Source organism: Lepidochelys kempii, chromosome 15 (genome assembly GCF_965140285.1).
Source record: "Lepidochelys kempii isolate rLepKem1 chromosome 15, rLepKem1.hap1, whole genome shotgun sequence".
Lineage (NCBI taxonomy): Eukaryota > Metazoa > Chordata > Testudines > Cheloniidae > Lepidochelys > Lepidochelys kempii.
In genome coordinates, this window is record NC_136394.1 from 1,553,108 (window position 1) to 1,580,551 (window position 27,444).

At 52.5% G+C, this 27,444-nt stretch overlaps 1 protein-coding gene across 7 annotated transcripts; it reads left to right on the forward strand.

Moving 5' to 3' along the window:
* Positions 1 to 26,746, forward strand: ZMAT5 (zinc finger matrin-type 5). Of its 7 annotated transcripts, none has more exons than XM_073313087.2 (8): positions 10 to 231; positions 938 to 1,112; positions 3,434 to 3,481; positions 6,027 to 6,188; positions 7,685 to 7,747; positions 9,226 to 9,306; positions 20,239 to 20,341; positions 26,472 to 26,746. In XM_073313087.2, exons 4-8 carry the CDS (start codon positions 6,062 to 6,064, stop codon positions 26,599 to 26,601), a joined length of 504 nt encoding a protein of 167 aa, XP_073169188.1. In that variant the 5' UTR covers positions 10 to 231; positions 938 to 1,112; positions 3,434 to 3,481; positions 6,027 to 6,061; the 3' UTR covers positions 26,602 to 26,746. The 7 variants fall into 7 exon arrangements, 6 of the variants coding, with proteins under 6 accessions (XP_073169191.1, XP_073169190.1, XP_073169188.1 ...); XM_073313086.2 differs by having other exon boundaries at positions 941 to 1,112; XR_012155088.2 differs by lacking the exons at positions 938 to 1,112; positions 26,472 to 26,746 and adding an exon at positions 16,090 to 16,161 and having other exon boundaries at positions 1 to 231; positions 20,239 to 20,324.
* Positions 26,747 to 27,444: the final 698 nt, after the last annotated feature.

Below are 27,444 nucleotides of genomic sequence, written 5' to 3' on the forward strand. Positions count from 1 at the left end.
GGGGGCGGGTCGGGGCAGCAGGCCCCGGGGAGCGCGGGCGGCGGCGGCTCCTGGCCCATCGCAGGGCGGCCTGGCTGGAGGCCTATCCCCCCCCACGCCCCCTCGAGCTCTGCGCCCCCAGGTGCCCCCCCAGCAGGCCGCCCCCCCCGGTGGGCCCCACCTCGAGCTCTGCGCCCCCCCGGCGGGGGGCCGGAAGCACCATTACCGCCCCGTCGAGCTCTGCGCCCCCAGGTGACCCCCCCAGTACGCCGCCCCCCCCAGGTGGGCCCCCTCGAGCTCTGGGCCCCCAGGTGCCCCCCCAGCAGGCCGGCCGCCCCCCCCAGGTGGGCCCCCCTCGAGCTCTGCGCCCCCCCAGGGGCCCAAGGGTGGGCCGCCCCCCCCCAGGTGGGCCCCCTCGAGCTCTGGGCCCCCAGGTGCCCCCCCAGCAGGCCGGCCGCCCCCCCCCAGGTGGGCCCCCTCGAGCTCTGGGCCCCCAGGTGCCCCCCCAGCAGGCCGGCCGCCCCCCCCCAGGTGGGCCCCCTCGAGCTCTGGGCCCCCAGGTGCCCCCCCAGCAGGCCGGCCGCCTCCCCAGGTGGGCCCCCCTCGAGCTCTGCGCCCCCCCAGGGGCCCAAGGGTGGGCCGCCCCCCCCCAGGTGGGCCCCCTCGAGCTCTGGGCCCCCAGGTGCCCCCCCAGCAGGCCGGCCGCCTCCCCAGGTGGGGCCCCCCTCAAGCTCTGCGCCCCCAGGCGGGCCCCCTCTCCTGGCGGGCGGGCCCGATCCCCCGTCAAGGCCAGCGCACGACGGCGCGCATCCGGCTGGGGCTCTCTCGGCCCCGCACCGGGCTGGCGTGAAGGGCTGTGCGAGTAGCGGTGGGTCAGGCCCAGTGACCACACAGAGGGAAGGTGGACATGCTGGGGATTTGAATACGTTTAATACAAAACAGGTCTTTATAATGTTAGCAGGACCTAAAGTACGTCTTACGTGGGGAGGAGTAATGAAACCTGCAGCCAGACAAAGAACAGCCTCTGGGTTTAGCGGCTTCAGTGTGTAGGGCTCGGCTTGCGACAGTGGGGGCTTGAGGCTATTTTGGAAGTGTTGGGTGCCCACAACTGCAACTGGATGTCGATGGAAGCTGTAAGTGTGTACAGCATCTCTGACAGGGCCAAGCTGTCTTGAATTGGGCAGCCCAGATTGCACCCGAGATCAGTAATACTGACATTTTCAGCACAAGTTTATATAGACCATCTGCATATTGTGTTTTACACAACACAACAGGCATTCTTGGTGATCGTCATACCGATAGAAAGAGTCTTGAATTCCACATGAAACAGCACCACAGATCATGACACTGGATTGCAATGGGTGATGAGCAGAGCTGAGAGAAATCCGTGAGGAAAGAACATTGGCTTCTGGAAATAGACGCCTAGGGTTAGAAGGGACCACGAGGGAGGCGTGTTAGATTTCATATATTGGGGGGGGGGGGTTGTGCACACGTACGCAGCTATTTTTTTATCGATCACATGTGAAAGTAAGAGTCGTTATCGTTCAAGAGCAGAGACTTCTGGTAGAAGGCCCAAGAAAAACATTAATTTTGCGGCCTGGTGCTGCGTCTACTTTAAATCACTGGAAGTTCTGCCATTTACTTCAGTGATTGCACAAGGAGGGTGAAGTTGCTTGGAATAAGTTCCAAGTTCCCATTTGCCCTCTGCTTATTTATATCAGAATGGTTCATTTTAAAAAGGGGAGCAGTTACACATTACCCCCATCAATTCAAACCTCAGCAGGACAGAGGTAAATCTGGGTTTAGAAGTGTATGGGGGAGGGGTATCTGGGGCTACATTCAAGCAAACTAAAAGGAAGAGGGGAAAATTCCCTTTAAAACCTCCCCCTCTCTCCCAGGGTTTCTATTTAATGAGTATCTAAATTGAATTTTAAAATGAATCTTAAAAACTGACATTTTTTCTGTGTTTCAGTCGTGTCAGCAACCCAGAAATGGAGTCCTGGCTGCAGAGCCATTTACTTTCCTTGATATTGTGCATAGTTTCTGTTGAGATCAGTGGAGGTTTCTTGTGTGGACCAAGGCTTCTGTCCGTGTCAGAGACATGGAGAAAAGCTGGAAAGTTGCCCAAGAGGTTTGGACACCCAGTTCCCATTAATTATCATGGGAATTAGGTGTACCTATCTATTCGATGGCTTTGAAAACTCGGCCACGATTTTTCAGTGGTACCTGCTGAGCATCACTTCTGTTAAGGCAATTTTCCTAATAAACCTATAAGCTATTCCCACTTGGCTGGATTTTGATCACAGTTATGCTGGTGTGACTCCTGACTAAATCCATTGAAATTGGTGGAGTTATTCTGGATTTGCACTGGTGTAAGTGAGATCAGAATCTCTCCTCTTTTCAGCGTGGAGAGATGCTGGCAGACTCCACTGGTTTCACTTGTTACTATAGAGATCTGAACATATTTATATTGGCAGCTGGGTCTCATAAGCTTGATATTTGGCTTTAATTGACTTCATGTCTGCCTAGATACCCTACCCAAGGTGGCTGAAATGGCCCTGAGCCTGATTATGAGGAAGCAGGAAATTGAGAGGGAGGCCCAGAAGCAATTTTCAGAGTCCAGCACAAAAATTCCGTTACACCCAGATGAAAACAAATCAGACACATGTTCTCTTCTGCATCTCCTTCCCCGTCCTTGGATTGCATGCACCTGTAAATGAAATCAGTGAAACTCCCCTTAGAGAGGAAGGGTGTGAGATTATGCAATGTACCTTGGATCTTTTCAACCACCCAGCACATGTGGGTATGCCAATCGCTGCACTCATTGGATTGTGCTATTGCTTTTTGAAAAAGTTGCTCTGAAAAGATTTTAAACTGGAACAATATTATTTTATAATGGGGTTAAGGCAGATGGACCTCTGCACCTGTTTAGGCTCCTTGATGTTGGTGTGGTGGCTCCACAGAGATCTAGGGGTCCACTTTGCATAGATCCAATTGCAAATATTACATTAAAGGAGAAAAGCCAGGTTAAAAAATATTAAGCAGAATTAATATTGTTATTAATTATTACAATGCTTAATAACAACCAAGATTATTAAAACTGAGGGAATTCTTTCTATTTGTACTTTTAACCAGTAATACTGTTTATTTTGTATCTATGCTTCATTCAGTAGGGAGAGTGGAAATAGCTTAGTCAATATCACTTTTGGTTCTAGTCATTTTCACTTTGATTCCCAGGCAGTAGGCCTGTGCTGAAGAGTCTGGATTGCAGCACTACAGAGGATTGTTAAAATCCAAACAAATAACTGTTGTAATTGAAATTTTATTAAGAAGACAAAAATATTTATTGATCTTGCTCCTTGTAAAAAAACATTTTGTTGTCTCCCCCCGCCCCCATTATTATCGAGTATCTGGTAAGCCTCTAATAGGTCTTTATTACATTTTTTCCCCATAGTTTGATTTGATACAAGAATTCAGGAGCCAGTACCACAAGGGATGTAAGGTTTGTAGAAAGTAGCATTTGCTGAAATTTACAAAAGTTCTCACTCTTTGCTGCTGCTGTTTATTTTGGGAATTAGTTTCTGTAGTTATGGGGCCAGAATGATGAAAAATGCAAATAAAGAAAAGTAAAGCTTTAAATTAATTTTCCCAGGGTCAGATGCTTTAATGTTTTCTGGACATAAAATTTGCACTGAGCTCCATGGATGTTTTGTGTGTGGATCCATTGCAGAAATCAAGCTCATTTTCCCTGATCTGAGATCTGGTTTTGAGCAAATTGGAGTAAAAATAGAGTGCAGAAGCAGGGGGGTGGAATCTAGTTTGGGTGAATGTCAGCTGCTGGCATATCTTCTGGAATCAGATGTCCGAGGGCTCTGAACACAGAAACTTAAAAACAACAATAAAATCCTTGAGTGACCCTTTATGTGGTGAAAAACTGTAAGAACTTTCCCCTACAGATCCCAGAAGCTGTCTGGCTGCTGAGATATGCCTAGTGCCAGATTCCACAGTTGGCTACAAAAGTTTGTATTGCGTTAGGTAGAAGAGGGTGACAAATGGTAGGTAAACGGGGATTAACTGAAGATGGGTTGTGTCTTCCAGGACTGCAGAGCAGAGCTTCAGGCTTCACCCTTGCAGAGCTTAAGAGCTCACCAGGGTTGCAACTCATGGCCATCCAAGCCATGGTAGCACTTTACTAGCAAGAGCTAGACTTAGCCATCATTCTAGATAGCATAGTTGGTTTCCCAGTAGGGTAATCAGAACCTGAGAGGGAGAGACACAGACCAATCCCATCTGGCTTATTCTTATCCTTGTATTTTACCATCCATCATGTACCTAGAGAACAAAGGGTGATCCACAAAGAGGCATTTATATTCAGTGCGTCTGATCCTCTTGCCTTGAGGTGGGGGTTTATTAGTGTGTGATTCCTCCAGTCCCTTGTATCTGTGCAGTGGCTGGCACAGGCATTGAAGAATCTTTCACTGGAAGTGAATGAAACAGACAGGGTTCCTTTCTCAGGCTCTGAGAGGCCGATAGATTGACTTTGTAGCAGTGATTTGTTTTGCCCTTGAGGTGCCCCTGTGGCTGGCAGACATGAAGGCTTGGCAGGATCTGTTCGAGCACCAATGCCCAGCCTTCCCTCAAAGGGATCACCTGTTGATGGCATTGTTCCTGCTGACTCTGGAAAACCTTCTGGGGGCTCTGGTCCTGGCCATCTTTTGTTTTTAAGTCTTTATTTCTTGTGCTAATTTCTGTGCCACGCTTTTCAGAGACTTGGTCATCAACGTTTCTGAAGCTGTGTAGGCATTTTCAGAGTCTATCTACCGATCTGTCCATTTTAGGCATTTGTAAGGTGTCCATCATGTTCCAAGAGAGGGAGTGTACAGCTGCTTCTGGTTGAGATTCTGTACTGCGCTTCCAGCAGGCACAGTGCAGCGGGAGATGGGGTACAGGTAGTGTAAGCCATCTTTGCACCGTCGGAATTTTGGCCTGCTCTGGGGACTGATGTGGCCCCAGCATAAATTAGAGCAGTCAGTTCCTGTTATAATTTTTAGATCTTGCCAATGGATCATAGCATAACATCCCTGTAGTGTTCAGTGCTACGGAGACTCATTTGACATGCCCCTACCCTCCACCAGCCTTTCCCCCGTGCCAGGGCATGTGAGGGAGAGGGGCTGGGCAGCATCAGGTTATATATGGTAGTTCAGTGCAGTGTCTGTGCCAGGGAAATTCTCTCCCAGCAGGCTAGGGGTTTTATATGATCCTTACTTGCTTCCAGGACAACTGCACAGGAGGTGCAGTGGAAGGGAGAATCCCTCTTGCTTCAACTTCTGAAGGTCTAGGAATGAAATCATTTGGGGGGATAAATTTGTGGTCTGGAAGGAGGAGAAAAGGATGGGGAGAGACTAATCCTGCATGTTGTAAGGCAGCATTAAACTCTAGCTAGATCAACACTGGACTAGGCAGTGCCAGCACGGGCTAATTCCTGGGATCATTCCAGCTCCCCAGGGGTAACCGCTTCACCACACCGGGGCTGCTGGGCAGCTTGTGGAGGTTCTCTGGCATTGCTGCTTGGACGATCTGGACTCCTCACAGCAGAGAATCCTAAGGGTAGGAGCAGTGCTGTGAGGAGGCAGTTCAGTGCCCGGTGTGAGCAAGCCTGTTTGCTCCCCCTGCTCGGTTTTTTTTCATTATTTTTCTGCCCCTGCAGATTTGCACCTTGGCAGTTGCCCCGCTCACCCTGCCCTGGTTACAGCCATGGGAAGGAGGTGTGTTTAGCCAGCCTCCCACTGCTTAGGGAGCAAGACACCATGGAAGGGAGCCTCCCATGCAGCAGTGCTGAGCATTGTCCATTAGGCCACTAGACTCAGAGCTGCCATGTCTTGCATGCATTAGTTTAAATTAGCCTGTCTCACCCCTTCCTCTCTGTCCCTCTCAAGTGTACACCTCCAGCGGGTACACATCCTTGTCCTTCGGGAGCAGTAGCTGTAAGGGTTTCCCTGGGAATGAACACTGCACAGCACTGACATCTATCTGATGCTGTTTTCCAGGCAGCACTGACCCTGCTCCACCCAGTGGAGGATAAATGGGGAAGAGGTATTTCTGTGACTACTGCGACCGATCCTTTCAAGACAATCTGCACAACAGGAAGAAGCACCTGAACGGGGTACAGCACCTGAGGGCCAAGAAGGCCTGGTATGACCTGTTCCGAGGTGGGTCCTGCCAACCGAGTTGAACCTTCTCTCAGGAGGGTGGTCATGGGAGGTAGTCAGTAAATGAGGCTGGATCAGCATCAGTAATCTGTATCCAGCATCATTCATGCCAGTGTGTCACAGGACGCCTCCCAGACTTGGTGGTATGACTGGCAAATTATTTCTGAGGCAGCAGTATCACACTGGGAAGAATCCTGGGTGTCCGGTGAGATTTGAAATGAGATGGAAAGAACCAGGAAGTCTTCTCCAGATGGTAGAAGTGCAAAGGGGAGGGCTCTTGCACCAACAGTGGCGAGGCTGAGAGAGGAGGCGTGTGCTGGATGAGGGGTGTAGAGAGAGAGTGCTGGAGTTAGGTGGTTTGTGAAACCCCAGAGGGCTACTGTGAACAGAATTGGGAGCTGGGGGAGGCAGGGATGTGTGATGGGGAGAAAAGGTGCTGATTTGTGTATATGGGGGTTCCGTGGCCATGCGGGAGGGTGGCACTGAGGGTTTGGACAGAAGAGGCAGACGCGGGTGTGTAGTTGTGGTGGAAGATGCAGCTGCAGCCCCAGAGATGCCCTTGTGTCTTGGGGAAATCACACGGCCTTTGCTGGGGCTCCCATGGGCCAGGAGTTAGAGACTGCCTCAGTCGGATAAATCACCCTTGTTGCTGGGTCAGGCACAGCATGGCGCTGATGGGCTTGGGCTGGGCAGGAAGTTTGCCTAGTTCGGTTTGGGTTGTGGAAGTTTAGATGACTATTGCTGAGCTTGGAAGGTCCACCGGGGTCCTGCCAGGGCAAGCTACCAAATAGCCTTACTGCTTTGTTCGTTCCCAGCCCTATCTCATGCTGCTGTCCCAGTGACCCAGCCCAATCCTGATTTACAGGGGTCACCTTCCTTTTGGCTATCAAGGACTCCTGTCTCCAGACTGAATATAGCCCGGGCATTAGTAGCTACAGTTTACGTTAAAATCTGAGGGAGTTGCCTCGACCAGGGCTCAGCTTGGCTCTCCGGGCTCATTCACTGCTAGGGGTTTCTTTTGGCACAATCTCAATAGTCGTTAAGGGCCACTTTTCCCGTGGTGTCCCCTGGATGCCCAGCATGAAGTGCTGGGGGCCCAGCTTCTAGAACTGCTGCGCACCAGTTTGAACCAGAGTCTGTCTCTGTCCCATGAGCTTTACAGACTATCTTTGCTCTGGCCTCATGCTTGATTTTCTGCTGTGTAGCTGGGGAGGAAGCATGTAGCAGAAAGAAAACAAGATCTTCCAAAGCCAGTGAGATGCAAGGGAGGAGCCTGCAGACAAGGAATGTGTTAGTCATCAGTTGTCTTATAATGAGCTTTCCATGGCTGTTGCTCACTGTGAAAGGGCTGCTCACCGGGCAGCTGACGTGCATGTGATTCTGGTGGGCTGCAGGCCCTTATGCAAGATGACCTTTCACCAGGTGGTTGATGTGCATGGTTTTCGGGTGAGATGGCTCTGCTCATTCCCATCTCTCTCATTCCTTTCCTTCCGCAGATGCTGCTGCTGTCTTGCTGGAGGAGCAGAGCAAGAAGCCCTGCAGGAAGTTTCTGCAAACAGGTTACGTTTTTGCATGGTGTCTTTCCATACAGTGATAACTAGGGTGTGCTAGCTCAAAAAATCTCTCTGCTAGCCAGGTCAGTGCTGCTCTAGGTTGGCCGGGAAGTTGAGCCTAACAGAGTATGGCATGGAGCTGCGGGGTGTGCCTGTGTGGACCCCCATGTGCACACGCATGTAAAAAGTTTTACTCCTGACGGCATTCTGTGGCAAAAAAATAGAAATTCTGTGCACAGTATTTTAAAATTCTGCAAATTTTATTTGTCAAATAAGTGTGGAGGCTCCAGCATGGCATTGGGGAGCACAGGCCACTGGCTGCACCGAGGTGGGAGATCACTCTGCAGCTCCCCCCAGGACGCAGACTCAGCCATGAGGCTACACCCAACCCTGACCCAGTGAAAGGACCAGGCCGGCCCCAGAAACATCCCAGGGCCCCTGCTCCTCTGTGCCAGGTGCACCAGGTGTAGGCAGGCAGGCTCAGCAAGGCCAGGATCCAAGTGTGGAGGGATCCAGGTGTGGGTTGAGAGGGTTCTGTGTAGGGCAATCTGGATGTGGACAGCTCAGTGCGGGATCCAGATGCAGAGGGGATCTGGATGCTCAGGGGTTTGTTGGGGGGTTCTGGGTGTAATGGTAATGGGACTCTGCCAGGGGGTCCAGGTGAAGGTGGTTAGAGCTTAGCGGGGCGGGGCTAGAGCTCAGCAGTGCCATCTGGGCATGGTGGGGGGTCCAGATGCTAGGGGTCTGGGGCTCAGTGAGGTTGGGGATCCAGGTGCAGCTGGTTGGGGATAAGTGGGGTGGAGATCCGGGTGACTCGTTGGGATGGTCCAAGTGCAGAGGGAGTGGGGCTCGGCAGGGGGGTTCTGGATGGGGGTGAGGCTCGGCAGAAAGGTCTGGGTATGAGGGGGTCTGGATGCATGAGGGTTTGGCAGCTGGAGGAGCAGCTCCCCGTACAATGATCCCTTCCCCTGCAGCTGAGGAACAGTGGGCCCAGGGTGGGGGGGAGTTTGCAGACCTTCCTGCAGCCTGGAGAGAAATCTGGGGATGGGTCTGACTCAGACCTGGGATGCTGTGTAGGGGAAGAGGAGGTCCCATCCTCCCCAGGCCATCCAGACGAGCAGCTGAGCCTGGTGCAGGGTAGGAGCCACCAGCAGGGTCTTCCCCAGTCCCGCTCCCTGCCCCACAGTGATTTACCTCTCTGCCGGCTGCGCTGGGCACCCAAAGCATACTGTTCGGGCGGGTTGCATGACCACTCTTGTGGCTTCCCTTTGCTTCCCTGTCAGAAAGTCAGTTTTCTGCGGAGAAGCAAAGAAATCAGTGGGGGACATTAATTCTGCGCATGCGCAGTGGTGCAGAATTCCCCCAAGAGTAAAAAAGGGAAGGCTGGAGGCTGTTTGTGCAGATGCATGGGGGAGACGTTGCCTGTTCCTATGCTATTTGGAGTGAGCCCTGCTCTAACTGCCTGCATTTGGGTCTTGTTCCAGGGCAGTGTGACTTTGGGTTCAACTGCAGATTCTCTCACATGACTGAGGAGGATCTGGAGAAGCTGAACGCACAGGTACAAGGTGAATATTGGGAGGAGGGAGGATGGAACAAGAAACTGTCAAGTGATATGTGAGAAGGACCGTGAACCCTGGCTTTAGAGTGTTGCTGGGGCACAAGGGGGCACAGAGGAGCAATTGTGCAATGACAGCCTGTGGGACTGGGCAGCTGCATGGAATGATCAGTGCAGACCTGTGCTGCCAGCCCCTCCTCACCATCCGAGCCTGTAACATTACTGGCGATGGGGCCACTTTGTATATGGATTCTTTCCCTGATTTCCTGGCACAGGGAGAGACCTGTGTGTGTTACTCTTCAGAGCTATCGCCCAGTAATGGGCTTGGGAAGGTGGTTTTCTGGGCCATATGGGTTCTCTGCAGCTTGGCTGGGAGAGGGCCTTGTTAGCCAGCTATATGAGTTGTCACCAGCAGGGGGCACCAGTGCATCACATCCCCCCAAACTCTCAAACTTTTGTGGTTCCCCCCAGCCCCTCCCCTCCAAACCCCGGGAAAGGTTGGCTAAGGTTAGCTGGCTCCTCTATGGAGCATGCACAGGGACCTGGATTTAGGGTTTCTGCTTCTGGGAGAGTGGAGTTTGGGATGGGGTAGGGGATTAGAAAGAAGATGCTGGGGGGCTGCTCCTGTTGGCCAGTCTTGGGGGAGGCCATGGCTTTTCCATGCTGTGATCCTAGATGATCCCCATCCCATCTAGCCCTGAAGAGAGGGAGGGCGGCTGCAACCCGTCCTGGGGATCATGACCTCCCCTGGCTAAGAACCCGAGGGTCAAGCATTGTTGACTTCCTCCAAGCCAGTCACTTGCCCAGGCTTCCAGGAGAGGTCGAATATCGCATTGATAACAGTCCAGCAGGGAACGGCCTCAAGTTGGCAAGTGGGGGGCTGCTAATTAGGGTGGGATTCTTGGGACCCCTGGCCTTTGCTCTAGATTTGAAAGAGTGGAAGGGAGAGGCCTGGCTGTGGCTGAGTCAGGCTGCATATACCCAAGGCTTCTCTGTGAATCATTGGCAGTCAGTAAAAATCCCTCCACAGGAGCCATGTGGGGCATGGAGAGAGCCAGCCACAGTTGCTACCCCCCTCCTCCCCCCTAAAAAAAAGCAGTGCCCATCTTGCCATCTCGCCTCCTTTTCTCTCTGCTCCTGCATCTCTGGGTGGTCAGGAAGTCAGTTCATCTGAAAGAAGCTGTAAAACTCCAGCCATTTAAAGTTATTTATAGCAGCAGGGAAAGCAACCACCATGGGTGGTGGATACCATAGACTGGGGGAGGCTGTGCCTCCCCAAACAGCCAGACATGGCCCTGCCCAGCTCTGCCCCTAGGCCTGGCCCTCTTCCCCCCTCCCCCCCCACTTCCCACTCTGCATGTGAAGGCGGCAGCTCCAGTCCCCCTGTGCAGTGGCCTCCCGGCGCTCCAGGGCTGAGGGGGCTAGCCTGGGGCCGGCAGCTGTGGGGTAGGGGGGCTCTGGTCTCCAGCAGGGGGGTGTGGAAGGGGTGGGGCTGAGGGCTAGCCTCCCCCAGCCAGCGGTTCATGCACTGCCCATGGCAACAGCTGCCCTGAGTGGAGCCACAGGGGGGAGGAGAGGATCTGGCAGGGCTGAGTGCCAAGTACATTTGTTGTTGATTATCGATTGGATGAAAGTGGGGAATTGAATTGACCGGCTAGGGGGACTCCTTGGAACTCTTGCCCTTGGCTTTACAAACCTAATCCTTGAATTAAAGCTATTCCACTGCAAGGAGCGAGCAGCATAGATGGCTAGAGACAGGCAGGGCTCTTATCTAGACTTGGCACCACTTGGAGGAGTGCAGTATAAATGCCTGGCTTCAGGGCTATATGCTCCTCTTGCTCCTGGGAGCAGTCTCAGTCATGTCAGTGGAAATCCTCTTGTGAGTAAAGGCTGGCCATGTGAGCTGGTTTGTGCTGTGATGAGAGACCCAGGGTGGTTTAATCTGACAAGGGCTGACAGGGAATCTCTGGAGATCATAGAATCATAGAATCCTAGAATATCAGGGTTGGAAGGGACCCCAGAAGGTCATCTAGTCCAACCCCCTGCTCAAAGCAGGACCAATTCCCAGTTAAATCATCCCAGCCAGGGCTTTGTCAAGCCTGACCTTAAAAACCTCCAAGGAAGGAGATTCTACCACCTCCCTAGGTAACGCATTCCAGTGTTTCACCACCCTCTTAGTGAAAAAGTTTTTCCTAATATCCAATCTAAACCTCCCCCACTGCAACTTGAAGCGATGGTTTTTAAGGCTGTGAATGAAGGGCACAGTGGAAGAGAGGTGGGATCTGGTTGGAGAGCACAGCTGCATGGCATGCAGTCAGCCGGCAGGATTCACAGGCTTGGGACATCGGGGTCAGATACTGTAGCTGGGCTTGGAAAATGGAGCCAGATGTCGGGAGAGTTTCAGAGACAGGGTAAAGTGGTGTTGATGCTAGGGGTCAGGTGGGAACAGACTCCAGTTAACCAAGTGTATCAGCCATGTGGAGTAGTCAGCATAGCCTTTCAGGAGTGCGGAGGCCAGGCCAGGATTTAGGACGGCCCTGCATGGCGGCACTGGGTAGCACAAGGCTGTGTTTGTCAGGAAGCTAGAGAGTTCCATAGGGTCTGTGTATCTGTCCCAGTAAAGAATTCCCTTTACATCCATTTTAAAGAACAGCATGGCCAGCAGGCCCCAGTGCCCAAATCAAAGGACGCAAGGGCCCTGATTTGTTTGGGCGCAAAGTTTATTCTTTGGGGGGACTTCAGCTCAGAATCGCTAATCAGCAGGCACTCCTGAGTCATTGCAATTTTAACACCTGGAACTCCATGCTGAAGTTTAAGGAGTTAGTATCTCCTGAGTCCAGAGAGGAATTTAGGGCTTTGGTGGATGAGGGCAAAACAGTGGCATGGACCTCGCTGCAGGCCTCCGCTGCATGTACTTTTTGTCCTCAGGGATTCAGATGAGGCAGATCTCCTGGCTGCAAGCCTCTGGCCTGCCACCAGAGCTTCAGCAAACACTGCGGGACCTCCCTTTTGATGGAGAGGGCCTGTTCTCAGAAAAGACCGACTCAAGGCTCTATAGCCTTAAGGATTCAAGGGCGACAATGAAGTCCCTGGGCATGCACACACTGGCTACCCAGAGGAAACCCTTCAAACCCCAGCAGCCACAACAACCTTCCTATCCTCCTCCTTGGCCAAGGCAGGACTTTTGTAGGAGGTGGGGACGTAATGGCAGGAGGAAGCCCTCCAACCCCCCATCTGGGCAAGGCCAGGGCCTCTCCAAGCCTTCTTTGGGCTCAAAACAGGCTTTTTGAAGGGATGCCTGAGGACGATGTACCGGACCTCATTCAGGATCCTACCCCACCTTCCTTGAATTGTTTATCCCATTTCCACTGTGCTTGGTCTCAGATAACCGTGGACCGCTGCGTCCTCCGCATGATGGAAATGGGATACTCTCTCCAGTTTTATTCCTCCCAGCCCTCCTTCCCCATCCCTCTTCAGGGACCCTTCTCACGAGCAGCTCCTTATTCAGGAGGTGCAGATGCTCCTCGCCATGGAGGCGATCGAGGAGGTCCGGAGGGAGCTAAGAAGCAGGGGGTTTTACTCCTGATACTTCCTAATCCCCAAGGCAAATGGGGGGCTTCGGCCCATTCTGGACCTGCGCGGATTCAACAAGTTCATGGTAAAGTTGAAGGTCCACATGGTCTCCTTGGGCACCATTATACCTTCCCTGGATCCTGGAGACTGGTACGCCGCCCTCGACATGAAGGACTCTTATTTCCACGTAGCGATTCATCCGGCGCACAGACACTTCCTCCGCTTTACGGTCAACTGCGAACGCTATCAGTTCATGGCCCTCCCCTTTGGTCTCTCCACGGCCCCCTGACTGTTCACCAAATGTATGCATGTTGGTCGTGGTGGCCTCCCTTCGTCAATGGTGGGTGCAGGTATACCCTTACCTCGACAACTGGTTTATCCGGGGACACGCCAGAGAACAGGTGCAGTCCCATCTCTGCTTGGTCATGGGCTCATTTCTTTGGTTGGGCCTTCTCCTCAACATGGTGAAGTCGACCCTGGAACTGACCCAGAGAACAGAATTCATCGGGGTGGTTCTGGACTCCATGCAGGCGTGAGCCCTCCTGCCAGATGCTTGTTTCCAGGCTATAGTGGGCCTTGTCCGGAGCCTTCAGAGCTTCCCAACCTCGTTGGCAAGAAGTTGCCCGAGTCTTCTTGGCCACATGGCTTCCTGCACATACGTGACCAGGAACGCCAGATTTCGACTCCGCCTGTTACAAGCCTGGCTAGCATCAGTCTATCGCCCAGGTTGACAGCCTGAGCTTGGTGGTCACCGTCCTGGAGCGGGTACTGGCTTCCCTCCGCTGGTGGCTAGATCTCCAGGTGGTATGCAAAGGAGTCCGCTTTCACAGCCCACAACCTTCCTTGTCCCTGGTCACGGATGTGTCAGCCTTGGGAAGGGGCGCCCACGTTGGGGACATTCAGATGCAGGGCCTATGGCCTCTGTCTGCGCTCTCCCTTCATATCAACATCCGGGAACTGATGGTGGTACGCCTTGCCTGTCAAGCTTTCCAGGAGCAGCTGCAGGGGTGTTGTGTGGCAGTTAACACAGATAAACCATGGCCACGTTCTACATCAACAAGCAAGGGGGGACCCGTTCCTTCCCCCTCTGTCAGGAGGCCATTTGACTGTGGGAATTCTGCATAGCCCACTCCATTCACCTGGTGGTGTCCTTTCTACCCAGGGTCTAGAACATGCTGGCAGACCACCTGAGCAGGTCCTTCTGCTCCCACCTGTGATCGCTTCAACCAGATGTCATCCACCCCATCTTCTGAAGGTGGGGGTTTCCCCAGGTCCACCCGTTTCCCTCCCGCAGCAATCGGAAATGCTTGGTGTTCTGCTCCTTCCAAGGCTACGACCCGGGCTCTCTCACAGACTACTCCTGTGGACGAGTTGACTATTTTACGCTTTCCCCTATTCCCCCTTGTGCACAGGGTCCTGCTCAAAGTGCACAGGGACAGGGTGTGAGTGATTCTGCTGGCTCCAGCGTGGCCCAGACAGCATTGGTTCACTGTGCTGTTGGAGCTCTCTGTGGACGCTCCAGTCCCATTGCCGCCTCTTCCCAGCCTGATTACTCCGGGTCCCGGTCGCCTCTGCCATCCTGACCTGCGATCTCTCCACCTCACAGCGTGGATGCTGCGTGGCTGAACCCTTCAGAGCTTTTCTGTTAGGAGTCTGTACAACAAGTACTGATGGGCAGCAGGAAGGCCTCCACTCGGGCCATATATGAGGCTGAGTGGAAGCAGTTTTCAGCGCAACACGCCTCCCCACCCCCAGGCGCCCGTGCCGCTCATTTTAGAGTATTTCATGGACCTAAAACAGCAGGGCCTGGCGGCTTCGTCTGTCAGGGTTCACCTTGCAGCCATCTCGGCTTTTCACCCGGGTGCAAATGGCCAATCTGTCTTCGCCAATTCCATGGTTGGTAGGTTTCTCCAGGGCCTGGACCATCTCTGTCCCCAGGTTCAACAGCCAGTTCCCACATCGGACCTTAACCTGGTCCTCTCCAGACTCACGGGGCCTCCGTTTGAGCCGCTGGCCACCTGCTCCCTCCTCTGTCTCCTGGAACATGGCTTTCTGTGTCGCTATCACGTTGGTGCGGCGTCTCCGGCTCAGAGTCTTTACCTCAGAACCACCTTACACAATCTTCCATAAAGATAAGGTGCAGCTTCGGCCTCACCCAGCTTTTCTTCCCAAGGTGCTGTCAGCCTTCCATATCAGCCAGGACATTTTTCTCCCAGTTTTGTACCCAAAACTGCACACCAGTTGCCAGGAGCAGTGGCTACACTCCCTCGATGTCCGTAAGGCCCTTGCCTTCTACATTGAGCGCACAAAGCCATTCAGGAAGACGACCCAGTGGGTCTCTTCATGGATCACATCCTGCATCCGGTGTTCCAACCCCACCCCTCACTGCTCTCTCCACAAGGGCCCAGGCCTCGTCGGCAGCTTTCCTGGCCCAGGTGCCGATCCAGGAGATCTACAGAGCTGCTACTTGGTCCTCAGTGTGCACTTTTGCTTGGCACTATGCCATCGTCTGGCACGCCAGAGACAATGTGGCATTTCGTAGAGCGGTCCTGCAATCCACGGTACTTCACTCCAACCCCACCGCCTAGGTAAGGCTTGGGAGTCACCTATTTGGAATCGATATGAGCAAGCACTCAAAGAGGAAAAGACGGTTACTCACCTTTGTAGCTATTGTTCTTCGAGTTGTTGCTCATATCCATTCCAAACCTGCCCTCCTTCCCCTCTGTCGGAGTAGCCGGCAAGAAGGAACTGAGGAGGCGCTGGGTCGGCTGGGGTATGTGTCCAGCGCCATGAAGGTGCCACTCCAGGGGGCTCCACAGCCAACCCACCGGGTGTTGCTAGGGTAAAAATTCTCCGACGGCCGTGCACGCGGCACGCACACACCTAATTGGAATGGATATGAGCAACACATCTCCAAGAATAACAGTTACAAAGGTGAGTAACCATTTTTTACGGAAAAAGAAAAGGAGGACTTGTGGCAACTTAGAGACTAACAAATTTATTTGAGCATAAGCTTTTGTGAGCTACAGCTCACTTCATTGGATGCATTCAGTGGAAAATAGTCTCTCCACTGTGTTTTCCACTGAGTGCATCCGATAGCTCAAATAAATTTTAGTCTCTAAGGTGCCACAAGTCCTCCTTTTCTTTTTGTGAATACAGACTAACACGGCTGCTACTCTGAAACATGTCATTTTTTCTGGCTTATCTCTCTTTGTAACAGATGCTGATGTCAGATGTTGAGAAAACCCAGCTTGACTCTCTGATCCCAGATAAGCTTTGCAACGCTGTCACTGTGCGAGTCAAAAGCTGATAGTTAGATCTATTCCTCCTCTTTCCCCAACTGAACAAACCTGATCTGGAAGCCACATGGAGAGAGAAGCTAAATCTGGAATCCCCTCATAGCGTCGTTAGAGAGGCACTTTACTCACTACAGCCACTCTTTAATTGGTTGTCATTAGGCTCTTAACCGAACCCCCCAGTCTTGCTGTCATTGCCGCTGTCCACTTGGCTGTGTGCTTGGTACATGCATTTTTATCACTGAGGCAGATGGGCTCAGAACCTTGCCTCTCAAGCTTAAACTGTAGATTCTGGCAAATCCACCTCAATTTTTGGGAGCATCCCAAATGCACTGGCACCTACGATTGTCCCAGGCAACACGGGATTGGGGAGGGGAAGGCTGCACAGGAAAGTTGGTTTAGAGGCTTGGATTTGACAGGAGTGCAGAGAGAAGGACAGAGCTAAATGTGTCTGATCCCTGCTGCCTGTATGTGGGTGTCTGAGAATCAGAGCACCTTGGCGCAGAAACTCATGTTGTTGAACATGTAGCTAGCTGGATGTTTTAATGTGAACACCAGGGGCCAGAGTCTCATCTCACTTAAACCCGTGTAGATCTGGAGTAGCCAGTGAGTTAGTCTGGATTTATTGTGGGGTAACGGAGAGCAGACTCTGGCTCCGTGGCTCTGCGGAGTCCCCCTGCTCCCATTCTGACTCAGCAGAGCTGAAGTCATGGAGATGCTTTGGGGCAGTTTATTCCATGAGTGCCCCCTGCTGGCTGAATAGTAGAGCAGCTTTGACAGAGGCCACTCTCCTGGCTGCTCTGAAAAGCATTGTTGAATAGAAGAAGTGGGGTAGAAAGGCAATCCCAGCACAAGGCAGATGCAGGAGAGAAAACTGTCTAAGTATTTCTGTTACCCTCATCACCATGTATCCAAGCACTGCACAATCACTGGTAGATTCATCTAAGTAGGAAGTGTTATACCCATTCTACAGATGGGGAAACTGAGACTAAAGAACTTGCCCATAAATGTCTGGTGCGTCATTGGCTGAGCCAGGAACTGAACGCAGGGCTCCTGAGTCCCCGTCCAGTGCCCTGTATACTGAACTATCATTTCTACCTCCCCTGTGCACCCCTTCTGATCAAGCCTTTGGTTTGGGAACATTCTGGGTGGCCATTCTAAATAGGAGATCCTTCCCCACTCTCTGGGGAGAACAGCAGAAGAACATTGAATCATAGAGTATCAGGGTTGGAAAGGACCTCAGGAGGTCATCTAGTCCAACCCCCTGCTCAAAGCAGGACCAATCCCCAACTAAATCATCCCAGCCAGGGCTTTGTCAAGCCTGACCTTAAAAACCTCAAAGGAAGGAGATTCCACCACCTCCCTAGGTAACGCATTCCAGTGCTTCACCACCCTCCTAGTGAAAAAGTTTTTCCTAATATCCATCCTAAACCTCCCCCGCAGCAACTTGAGACCATTACTCCTCATTCAGTCATCTGCCACCGCTGAGAATAGTCTAGATCCATCCTCTTTGGAACCCCCGTTCAGGTAGTTGAAAGCAGCTATCAAATCCCTCCTTATTCTTCTCTTCCGCAGAATAAACAATCCCAGTTTCCTCAGCCTTTCCTCATAAGTCATGTGTTCCAGTCCCCTAATCATTTTTGTTGCCCTCCGTTGGACATTTTCCAATTTTTTCACATCCTTCTTGTAGTGTGGGGCCCAAAACTGGACACAGTACTCCAGATGAGGCCTCACCCATGTTGAATAGAGGGGAACGATCATGTCCCTTGATCTGTGGGCAATGCCCCTACTTATACATCCCAAAATGCTGTTAGCCTTCTTGGCAAAAGGGCACACTGTTGACTCATATCCAGCTTCTCGTCCACTGTCACCCCTAGGTCCTTCTCTGCAGAACTGCTGCCGAGCCATTCGGTCCCTAGTCTGTAGCGGTGCATGGGATTCTTCTTTCCTAAGTGCAGGACTCTGCACTTGTCCTTGTTGAAGCTCGTCGGATTTCTTTTGGCCCAATCCTCCAATTTGTCTAGGTCCCTCTGTATCCTATCCCTCCCCTCCAGCGTATCTACCTCTCCTCCCAGTTTAGTGTCATCTGCAAACTTGCTGAGGGTGCAATCCACGCCATCCTCCAGGTCATTAATGAAGCTCTCCAGCAAAGATCCTCATTGCTGCATTTAGAGTGACACACAGCCAGTGGGATGAAACCAATCCCCCTTAGCAAAGGCTGCAAATTCCGGGTATGGGAAATTATCCCTCTCCAGCTGCTCACTGTGCAGCACATTGTCCTCATTAAATTTCAGCAGGCAGATGAATAATTGGTTGCCACCATTAGGATGGAGCGATTCTTCACTCAGCTGGCGTGATACTAGTTTCACACCCTGTCTGGAAATGTATAATGTTTTGCTTAAAAGCATAACGTAGGATGTCTTGATGCTGAGCAGGCATCTTGCGGAAGGGGCCAAGGGGTGGCACAGGCTGTGTTTCTCAGGAAGCTAGAGAGCTCCCAGGGTCTTTCTGTCTGTCCTTTATGTCCATTGTAGCTTAGTCTTGGTGCTTCTGTACCACAAGAAACACTACTGGCCACCGCCAGAAAGGCGAGACAGGACTGGATGTTTTTGTTTCCTTTTGTTAATTCCTGAGTCTTTTAAAAAGAAAAGGAGGACTTGTGACACCTTAGAGACGAACAAATTTATCTGAGCATAAGCTTTTGTGAGCTACAGCTCAGCCTGCATTCACACGTTCAGTGGATCTGGATGCATCCGATGAAGTGAGCTGTAGCTCACAAGAGCTTATGCTCAGATAAATTGGTTCGTCTCTAAGGTGCCACAAGTCCTCCTTTTCTTTTTGCGAATACAGACTAACACGGCTGTTACTCTGAAACCTGAGTGTTTTTTAAAGCTGCACTCCCAGTTCCATCAGCTGGAAACTTTAACCTAGGCTGCAGACTCCCGGAGCTGTGAGCATCTAGCAGGTTGTCTCTGCCTTGCCCGCTGTCAGGGTGTGATTGTGTTGTTAATGTCAGCATGGAGGATTAGATCCTGGCCCATGCCATGGCCCCTTCATGCTGTTCTGGGGGCAGAAAGCTGCCCTAACGGGGCAGCTGGGGATTCCCCCAGTGTGGGGCATTCTCAGAGCCATGCTAGCTGGCTCCGTACTCATGCTCTCTGGGCATAGGGCGCGTGCCACAGGAAAGGGTGTAACCATTGTACTCTGGCAACCTCCAGCTGGCAGAACAGTGCCTAGGGAGCTATTATCAGAATGGCGTAAGCTAGAACAATCTTGAGGCTGCTGTCTTATGCTGGGGCTGAACAGGCTCTTGGCAGCCCAAGGGATCAAGAGAGTGCAAAGGTAACAGTCACTTTCACCCCCTCCTCTTCTTGGCTGGCTGAGCAGAGGTTAAGGAAGGTTAGCCATCTTTCTCCAACCCCCCCCAAAATTGTGCTATGCTTTGAAATATCTGCTGCTGGCCCTGGTCAGAGTCCGGCTGCTGGACTAGACTGACCATTGATCCAGCAATCCCTCTGTCTCTGGCCTGCCCCGCCCCCCCCCCCCCCCCCCGAGTGTTTGGGATTGTGATGTGTTGAGCAACAAATTCCCCAAGAACTCTGAACCTTTTACACCCCTCAGTTTGCTAACTGCATCAACTGATACAAATGCTCCCATTGCAGCCAGCTAGCGAGGGCTGAGGTGTCTGGTTACTTCCTTGCCAACTGGCTAGACAGGTCCTTGGAAATCTGTCAGGGCTGCGGGTCAGCAGAGGACAAGTGCTGCAGGAGAGGACATTGACACCCTCCCAGATGCGGAGGCTGTCACACTCTCTAAATAGCTGGGCATGTCAGTCTCCATGGCTGGGCATGTGTCTGGCAATGGATGCTCCTGGGTATGCCCCTGGCCATGGCGAAGCCAAGCATCCAGATGCAGGTGGCCAGTGGGGAGGAGGGGCCAGATTGTATTGGAGAAACTGTTGACTCTGCTGCAGGGAAAGTGTTGCAGATAATGAGCAGTGGGTTTAATGGAGTGAACGGATTGCCGGGCTGGCGCTCTGACAGAGCCCTCTCTACCTTCTCTCCCCCAAACAGAGGAAAGGAGACCAAAGGAGGAAGGAGCAGAGGTCCCAGCTGGCACAGTCGAGGACTGGCTGGAGAAGAGAGCAAAGAGGCTGAGTTTTGCTCAGAGCAACAGGTATGTGAGGCTGGCAGTTCCCCCCACCCCAGTCAGAAGATGGTCCCATCCTTCACCCCAGCCTCCTTGAATATTAAAGATCGTGGAGGTTAGTCAGAGCAGACTAAGCTAGTGGATTAAGGTTGGTAGCCGGGAATCAGGAGACCCCCCTGGTGAGTTGCTGTGACCATTTGGGCAAGTCACATAAAGCCTGGGTTTTCAAAGCTATGCACGTGCGCTTGGTGTATGTCTTCCCTCCGCGCTTATGCAAAACTGGACTAGCACGCACAGAGCGGGGATGCATGCACTTGTAAACTGAGGATGGGTTCCGCTGTTGTGGGGAACTTTCCTGACTTGTACACACTCCCCTGGTGGAATGGGCTAGCGAAAGGATCGGAGTCCTCACTCCCACTCCCTTTACCCAGGGGTCTGCCTGACCTCAAGGGCTCCCCTTCCACTCTCCTGTATGGCAGAGTCCTCGTAACCCTGACAAGGTTGGGACCAGGATTCCTGGGGCGCTTGACTCCCAATCTTGTGGTCACTTAGGGCATGGGCTAGGGTGTCCCCACTCCGAGGGTCCTCTCTGCACTCTGGACACTTCCCTGACCCACTGATCATTACATATACACCTCTACCCTGATATAATGCAGTCCTTGGGAGCCAAAAAATCTTACCGCATTATAGGTGAAACTGCGTTATATCGAACTTGCTTTGGCCTCGAGCATTTCCGTTATTAATAGTCACTTCCCGCCCCCTGACTGACCCCTCAGAACCCCCGACCCATCCAACCCCCCCGCTCCTTGTCCGCTGACTACCCGCTCCAGAGACCCCCCCGCCCCAACCACCCCTCCCAAGACCCCACCCCCATCTAAGCCCCCCTGTCCCCTGACTGCCCCCCCGAGACCCTCTGCCCCTTCTCCAACCCCGACCCATCCAACCCCCCCGCTCCTTGTCCGCTGACTACCCGCTCCAGAGATCCCCCCGCCCCAACCACCCCTCCCAAGACCCCACCCCCATCTAAGCCCCCCTGTCCCCTGACTGCCCCCCCCGAGATCCCTGACTGCCCCCCTGTCCCCTGACTGCCCCCCCGAGACCCTCTGCCCCTTCTCCAACCCCTCGGCCCCGGCCCGGCACCCTTAACATGCCGCTCAGAGCAGCGTGTTGGAGCCAGATGCGCTGATCCGCCGGAGCGCGCAGCCCCGCCCCCCAGAGCGCTGCTTTACTGCGTTGTATCCGAATTCGTGTTCTATCGGGGTAGAGGTGTAGTTCAAGCAAATACAATTTATGAAACAGCAATCAATTTAAATAAGGAAAAAATGGGAAAGGCTAAAGATCAGCCCGTCCTGTGGCTCAAGGACATCTCAACCAGTGTTGCTGGAATGTCAGGGAAGTTCAGTCTGCCACTCACATGTGCCAGGCCTCCCTCCCAGGCCCTGGCTGTGCTGCAGGGATACCGCGGGTCGGACACTTGCTCTGGTGGTGGCCACACACCCTCAGGCTCTAGATGGCAGGACCCTTCTTCCCAGTGTCGGCCCCCACTTTGGGGTTATGATCCCCCTCCAGGTCTGGCCTGCAGGGCCTCTTCTCTGGGGCGGGGGCGGGGTCTCTCTGCGCTGGGCCCACTGTCCAGCGTCCCCCTCGCTCTCCCCAGCTGCTCACCACACCTGGCTCCAACCCCCTGGGCTGCTTCTCCGGACTCTCTGGCTCTGGTTGCTGCAGCTCTGCTCCCAGCATGGATCTGCTCTCTGGGCTGCTTCTGTGGCTTTTGCTGCTATGGCTCTGCTCCCAGCACTGACCTGCTCCCTGGGCGGCTGCTTCTCTGGTTCTCTCTGGCTCTGGCCGGTATGGCCCTGCTCTCTCCTTAGCTGGGCTCCACTCTGTTCCAGGCAGTTCTAGCTCACAAAGAGGACAGGACTCCTGGCCTCCCGATTCCCTCATTAGCCTGCCCGCCTTGTCAGTCAGGCTGACCTGGAGCATTGGCCTCTCCTAATTGTTTCTGGGGACTGTCAGTCTCAGGATCCTGATTTCCCATAGACCCTGCCCCTTTCTTTTGGTACCGGGAGCTAGCCAACCAAAAAACCCCACTGAGTTTTAGTAAGGGGCCAACAGTCCCCTTACACACTCATGGCTTTGAAAATCTCAGCCTTGCTTTCTCTCTCTCTGCCTTAGTTTCCCTGTCTAATGTGAGCTAGTGATATTTCACTCCCCTTTGCAAAGAGCTTGGAGATCTCTGGCTGGAAAATGCCACTGAAGTGCTGTGTGTCATTAACAACCCGAGTTCTGGGGACAGACTGCTGAGCCCAGCTTGGGGACAGCTTCTCTGCCCTCTGCTTGTCCTCCCTGCACAGCTCCTGCCTTCTGGTTTGCTAGCAGTGGAATGGAACCAGCCTCTCCCAATGGCATTCTGACAGCCTGGCATTGCCCGTTGTCTTACTCACCTGACTGTGCCGCAGGCTTAATTGGCTGTTGCTTGGTCAGGTGCCAGATCTCTTTTGTTCTTTTCTGCTTACTCTTGTCCCTTCTGCATTGGTCTGGGCATGATCTTCCTTGTGGAAGGTTTCTAGGTGTGCTGCTTTCCTTTTATCCCATCTGTCCCCTTGGCTGCTCTTAGCCCTTCAGCAGAACCTGCTTGCAATGAATAACTTTGGCACCCATGCAGTGCGGTCGCCCCTTGTGTTTGTCCTGTTCAGAGCTTTGCAGTGCCAGGTGAAATGGCTACAAACTAGTCCCTGTCTCCCTGGTCGTTAGAATCAGGCAGGGGGCATGGGATGCTGGGTGTTTTATTTGTTGAGCTCCTCTTTGCTCCAGTAGATGCTGCTGGTGCATCTGCCAGTCAGGAGCTGAATATCATTCATGTAAGAGCTTCACCTTCAGACCAACATGGCAAATGTCTGCTCCTACCAGCTACACTCACCCACACAAACAGCCACAGGATGCTCAGCAGCCCTTGCTATTTTGCTGTCCTGAGCAACTGTGTTCTGTTTTGTCTGGGAAGGAGCCTTCACTTTCCACTCTCAGATTCTTCACAGGGCGTTGACTCGCCCAGCTAATGTGTGGGCGGCCGAGAACGTTGGCAACAGGGGGCAAGTAGCCCATTTCCCTAGCTTATCCTGGGAAGGGTCTTTCTCTTTCCTCTGCAGTGTGGAGCATGGAGCACTAGCTGGAATCATCTGGGCACGTCTCACTTCATCAATTCCCTGCCGTTGCTGGGGCCTCAGGCATTGGTGGCACCTTGGTCTCTCGTGTTCTCTGCCTGTGGACTGAAATGCTTTGGTTTAACTGAAGTCATTGGGTTCAGTGTAGGGGTATCTGGGGGAGATGTAATGGCCTGTGCCACACAGGAAGTCAGACTTGATGATCCGGTGGTCCCTTCTGGCCTTAAACTCTATGAAACTCTCAGAGAGGTGACCCATTCTCTGAAAGGGTTGGACAGTGCAGTGGTGGGTACGTGGAGTTGAAACACACGTGCCCTCCAGCGCCTGCTTCATTTAGCTAGTGATTTGTGTGGCTGCTGGTGTCCGTAAAGGCCATCCAGCTCTTTTTAAAATGAGACTAAACTGTAGAGAAAGTGCCTTGGGGAGCAGTCTGCATTGGCAAAGAGATGGGACTAGGGGATCCAACAGGCTGTTTCCATCTCACCTACCAGGGAGAGCAGCTCAGGGGATGATGGAAAAGCTCTTGGCAGCAGCGTGCTCCTGAATGGTCTGAGCAGCTCCAGCATCCCCTGCTGATGTGCCTCAGTCCATGACCTGGGGGTGGGAAAGGGGAGCTGAGCTTCTGTCTCCATTTGCTCTGTGTCCTCTTGGCTGAGGTAACACCATGGGCCTCCGATCCTGCGGGAAATGAGTGGAGACCCACCAGCTTGCCTCACATAATCCCCCCAAACAGCCACCCATTCCCTTCTGGCTGGCTTGGCTTTGAAGTGATGGTGTTTATACAAGAGGCTCCCATCTGATCCTTATTGCCTGAGCCATGCAGTTCTCTGCCATCCTTTGGATAGGGAGACTGAGGTGGAAGGAAATCCATGAATAATTGTATCTAAGGTACATATATGGCCCCCATCAGCATGTAGTTATCTTCCCAATGCCCCTGTAATATCACCACTGAACAGATGGGAAAAGTGAGGCACGGAGAGGCTGAGTGACTTGCCCAAGTTCATACAGAGAATTGAACCCATGTTTCCCAAGTTTTAGGCTGGCACCCTAACCACTGAGCAACCCTTCCTTTCCGGAAGGCCTGCCTCCCACACAGTTCTTGGACCAATAGAACCATTTTGGTTAGGATGGTGACTTTTTTTAACCAATATGGTTAGATGGGTACAAGCTCTAGAGCAGATGTGGTTACATTGTGATAAAGGGGTCCTATACCGCTATAGTTTATTCCCCTTCCTGTGTGGGTATAGCTGTACCACTGTGTGCACTCTTACACTGGTATAACTGCGTCCACACTAGGGGGTCATGTGGCATTAGCCATACTGGCCTAGTTAAAGCAGAACAGCGTTTGTGTGGCCTAAATGTAGCAAAAGCAAAGTTACCACCAGACGCTGAAAGCATCTGCAGTGTCATCCAAACTCCAGAATAAGCTCCACCAAGGGGATGTAAACATTAACCCAAATCATAGAATTGTAGGACTGGAGGAGACCCCCAGAGGTCATCTAGTCCAGTCCCCTGCACTCATGGCAAGACTAAGTATTATCTAGACCATCCCTGAATGATTGTTCCACTTAGATTGCATGAATGCACTAAATGTTAATAGTCAATTCCAGCACATGGTCTGGGCTCTGACGGGGGCAGGGGAACTACGATTCTCTGGATAAGCACTATTATGTAAAGGAGCTTGATTACATTCATCCTGGCATAACAATTAAAAAGAGATACATGAGGATCAGAAGTAGAAGCCCCTGAGAATCAGTGAAAGCAGCTGTCAGGACTCATGCTGGAGAACAAATGAGTTGTTCTGAACTGAGGAATTGCTGGAAAGGGGGCAGGTTGTCTGCCAATTGAAGACTTAAAGGGCCAAGCGCATCCCTGTTCCAGAGATAATGGAGTGACACCTCAGCTGTCTTTGGCCCTTGATGTGCAGAATGATTGATTATCCTCTCCGGAGCGCAAGAGGCGTTCAGCTCTGGCATGGGAGTGCTGTGCTTTGGGCAGAGGGGCTGCCTGCTAGTGTTAACTGCAGATCTTCACCCGTTCAGGCCTGCAGTGGTGGTGTCTGTCTCTCTCTCTCTCTAGAACGTGCTGGCCCCAAACCCCCACCATAACAAACAGACCAGCCTGACACCCTCCCGCCCTTCCTGCAGAGCTTTGGGAAGCCAGCTCCCTGGAGTGCTGGAGGCTGGCATGCCTAGGGGGAAGAGTCAAGGCTGGGGCATGTGACAACTGCTCTAGCAATGAGCTATATAGCTGTGAGTGGAAGAGTATGTCATATTAAGTGGCTTAACTTTTCCCATCCTTGCTTGTCTGCAGCATCCTTAACTGATATACAACAGGGAGAGGGGGTGTGAATTTCCCAGTGGCTAGATCAGGAAAGGATCTCCCACCCAGCAGTGGGGCCTGTCATAAAGCACCCAGTCGTTTCAGCAGCTCCTCTCTGCTTGCGCAGAGATCCTTGCACGGGATTATTGCGGTGAAGATGGGGTATAGGTTGGAACTAGGAGAGCAGTAAAGCAGTGTATACAGGGATAAATGCTGCTTTTTCATTCCTTGCTCTTCACTGTAAAATGTCCCAGCTTTGCATTCCTCTGTTGTCTTCCCATTTCCCCACCAGCTCCCTTTCCCAGCAGAACACTTCCCTCTGCCCTCTCTTCTTCCCACGCTGCCTCCTGATCTGAGTCCCAGGGTTTCCCTTGGAAAGGCTGATCAGGGAAGGTTGGAGGGATGTATGGGTAACCTGTAGCCCCTCTGCTTATTTTGTTCACCAGCTGCTGCTGTGTGGCTCAAATCTCCCAAGTGTCAGATTTCTACTAGCTTCCCAGACAGCCCTATGACCCCTAATACTTCTGAAGGTTCATTTCTTGGGGGGGGGGGCAGGTCAGGTGGCCATTGAAAAACTAGGCTGATAACTGGGTGGGGGATGGGCAGAGGGAGCACCACCATGACTCATCCTGGCTGGATCTGACCTAATGCTGCTATTTCTTTCTCTCACCCAGTTCCCTGACAGAGAAGACATTGGTTTTTCAGTACCCCCCTGGCTGGCCTCCAATACAGGACCTTCCCCCATCCCTTCAGGCACCACCCCCTGGAGGATGGCCAGTCTTACCCAACCTCCAGTGGGGATGAAGGCTGCAGGGGGGTGAGATGGAAGAAAGAGGGGTAGATGTGTGGAGTTGTGCCTCACGGAGGGAAGAGGTGGTCTGTTTGCTGTAGGAAATGTTCAGTGTTACTTCATATATTTTTTGTAAGTGAATAAAAGTCACTTGACTCAGCAGTGGCTGGTCTGGGTGTGTGGCCTACTGGACCTGATATATTCCCCCATTGTGGTCTTTTCCATCGGCCCCTGGGTTGAGCTGACCACCTGGCACTTGTGTCCTCTGTGCTGAAATTGACTAACCTCTCAGAGCCCTAGCTTGTGTATTCCCTGCTCTGCATAGAGGATAAGTCCCACAAGGCAGCAGGGTTTTCCTGCCCCTTGGGGGGGATAAGGGTGCAAGGCCTTTGCTAATGGAGATTAGAAGGAGCCCCATCCTGTGGCCTTTGAGGAACAGTGCCAGCTCTACCTACCTGTGCAAGCCCCACGCGTGGGGCTGCGCTGGAGGCAGATTCCTGATGATGGTCAAGCCAACAAACCTGTGGTTAAAGTGGCATCAGTGAGGCAGCGTGTGCTGCTTTCACAGTGATTTTTGTCGTCTTTTAATAGTCTGTTGGGCCTAGAGTCTAGACATTCAGCTAATGAGCTCTCCAGCCCTGGAAATGCCTGGATTGTTAAGAGCCATATGCCGGGGAGAGCAAAGTGTTAGTTCCTACCTCTCTTGCCGTTTAGCTGTATTGTTTCTTCAGGACTCCAGCAGCCAGTTCCTATGGTGACCTGTGAAGGGAGGAAAATTGGGTTTTTGCCCTTGTTTAATTCTTTAGGACAAAAATGGCTGGAGAGGTTTTATTTCCCCCACAAGAAATCTTTTTTAC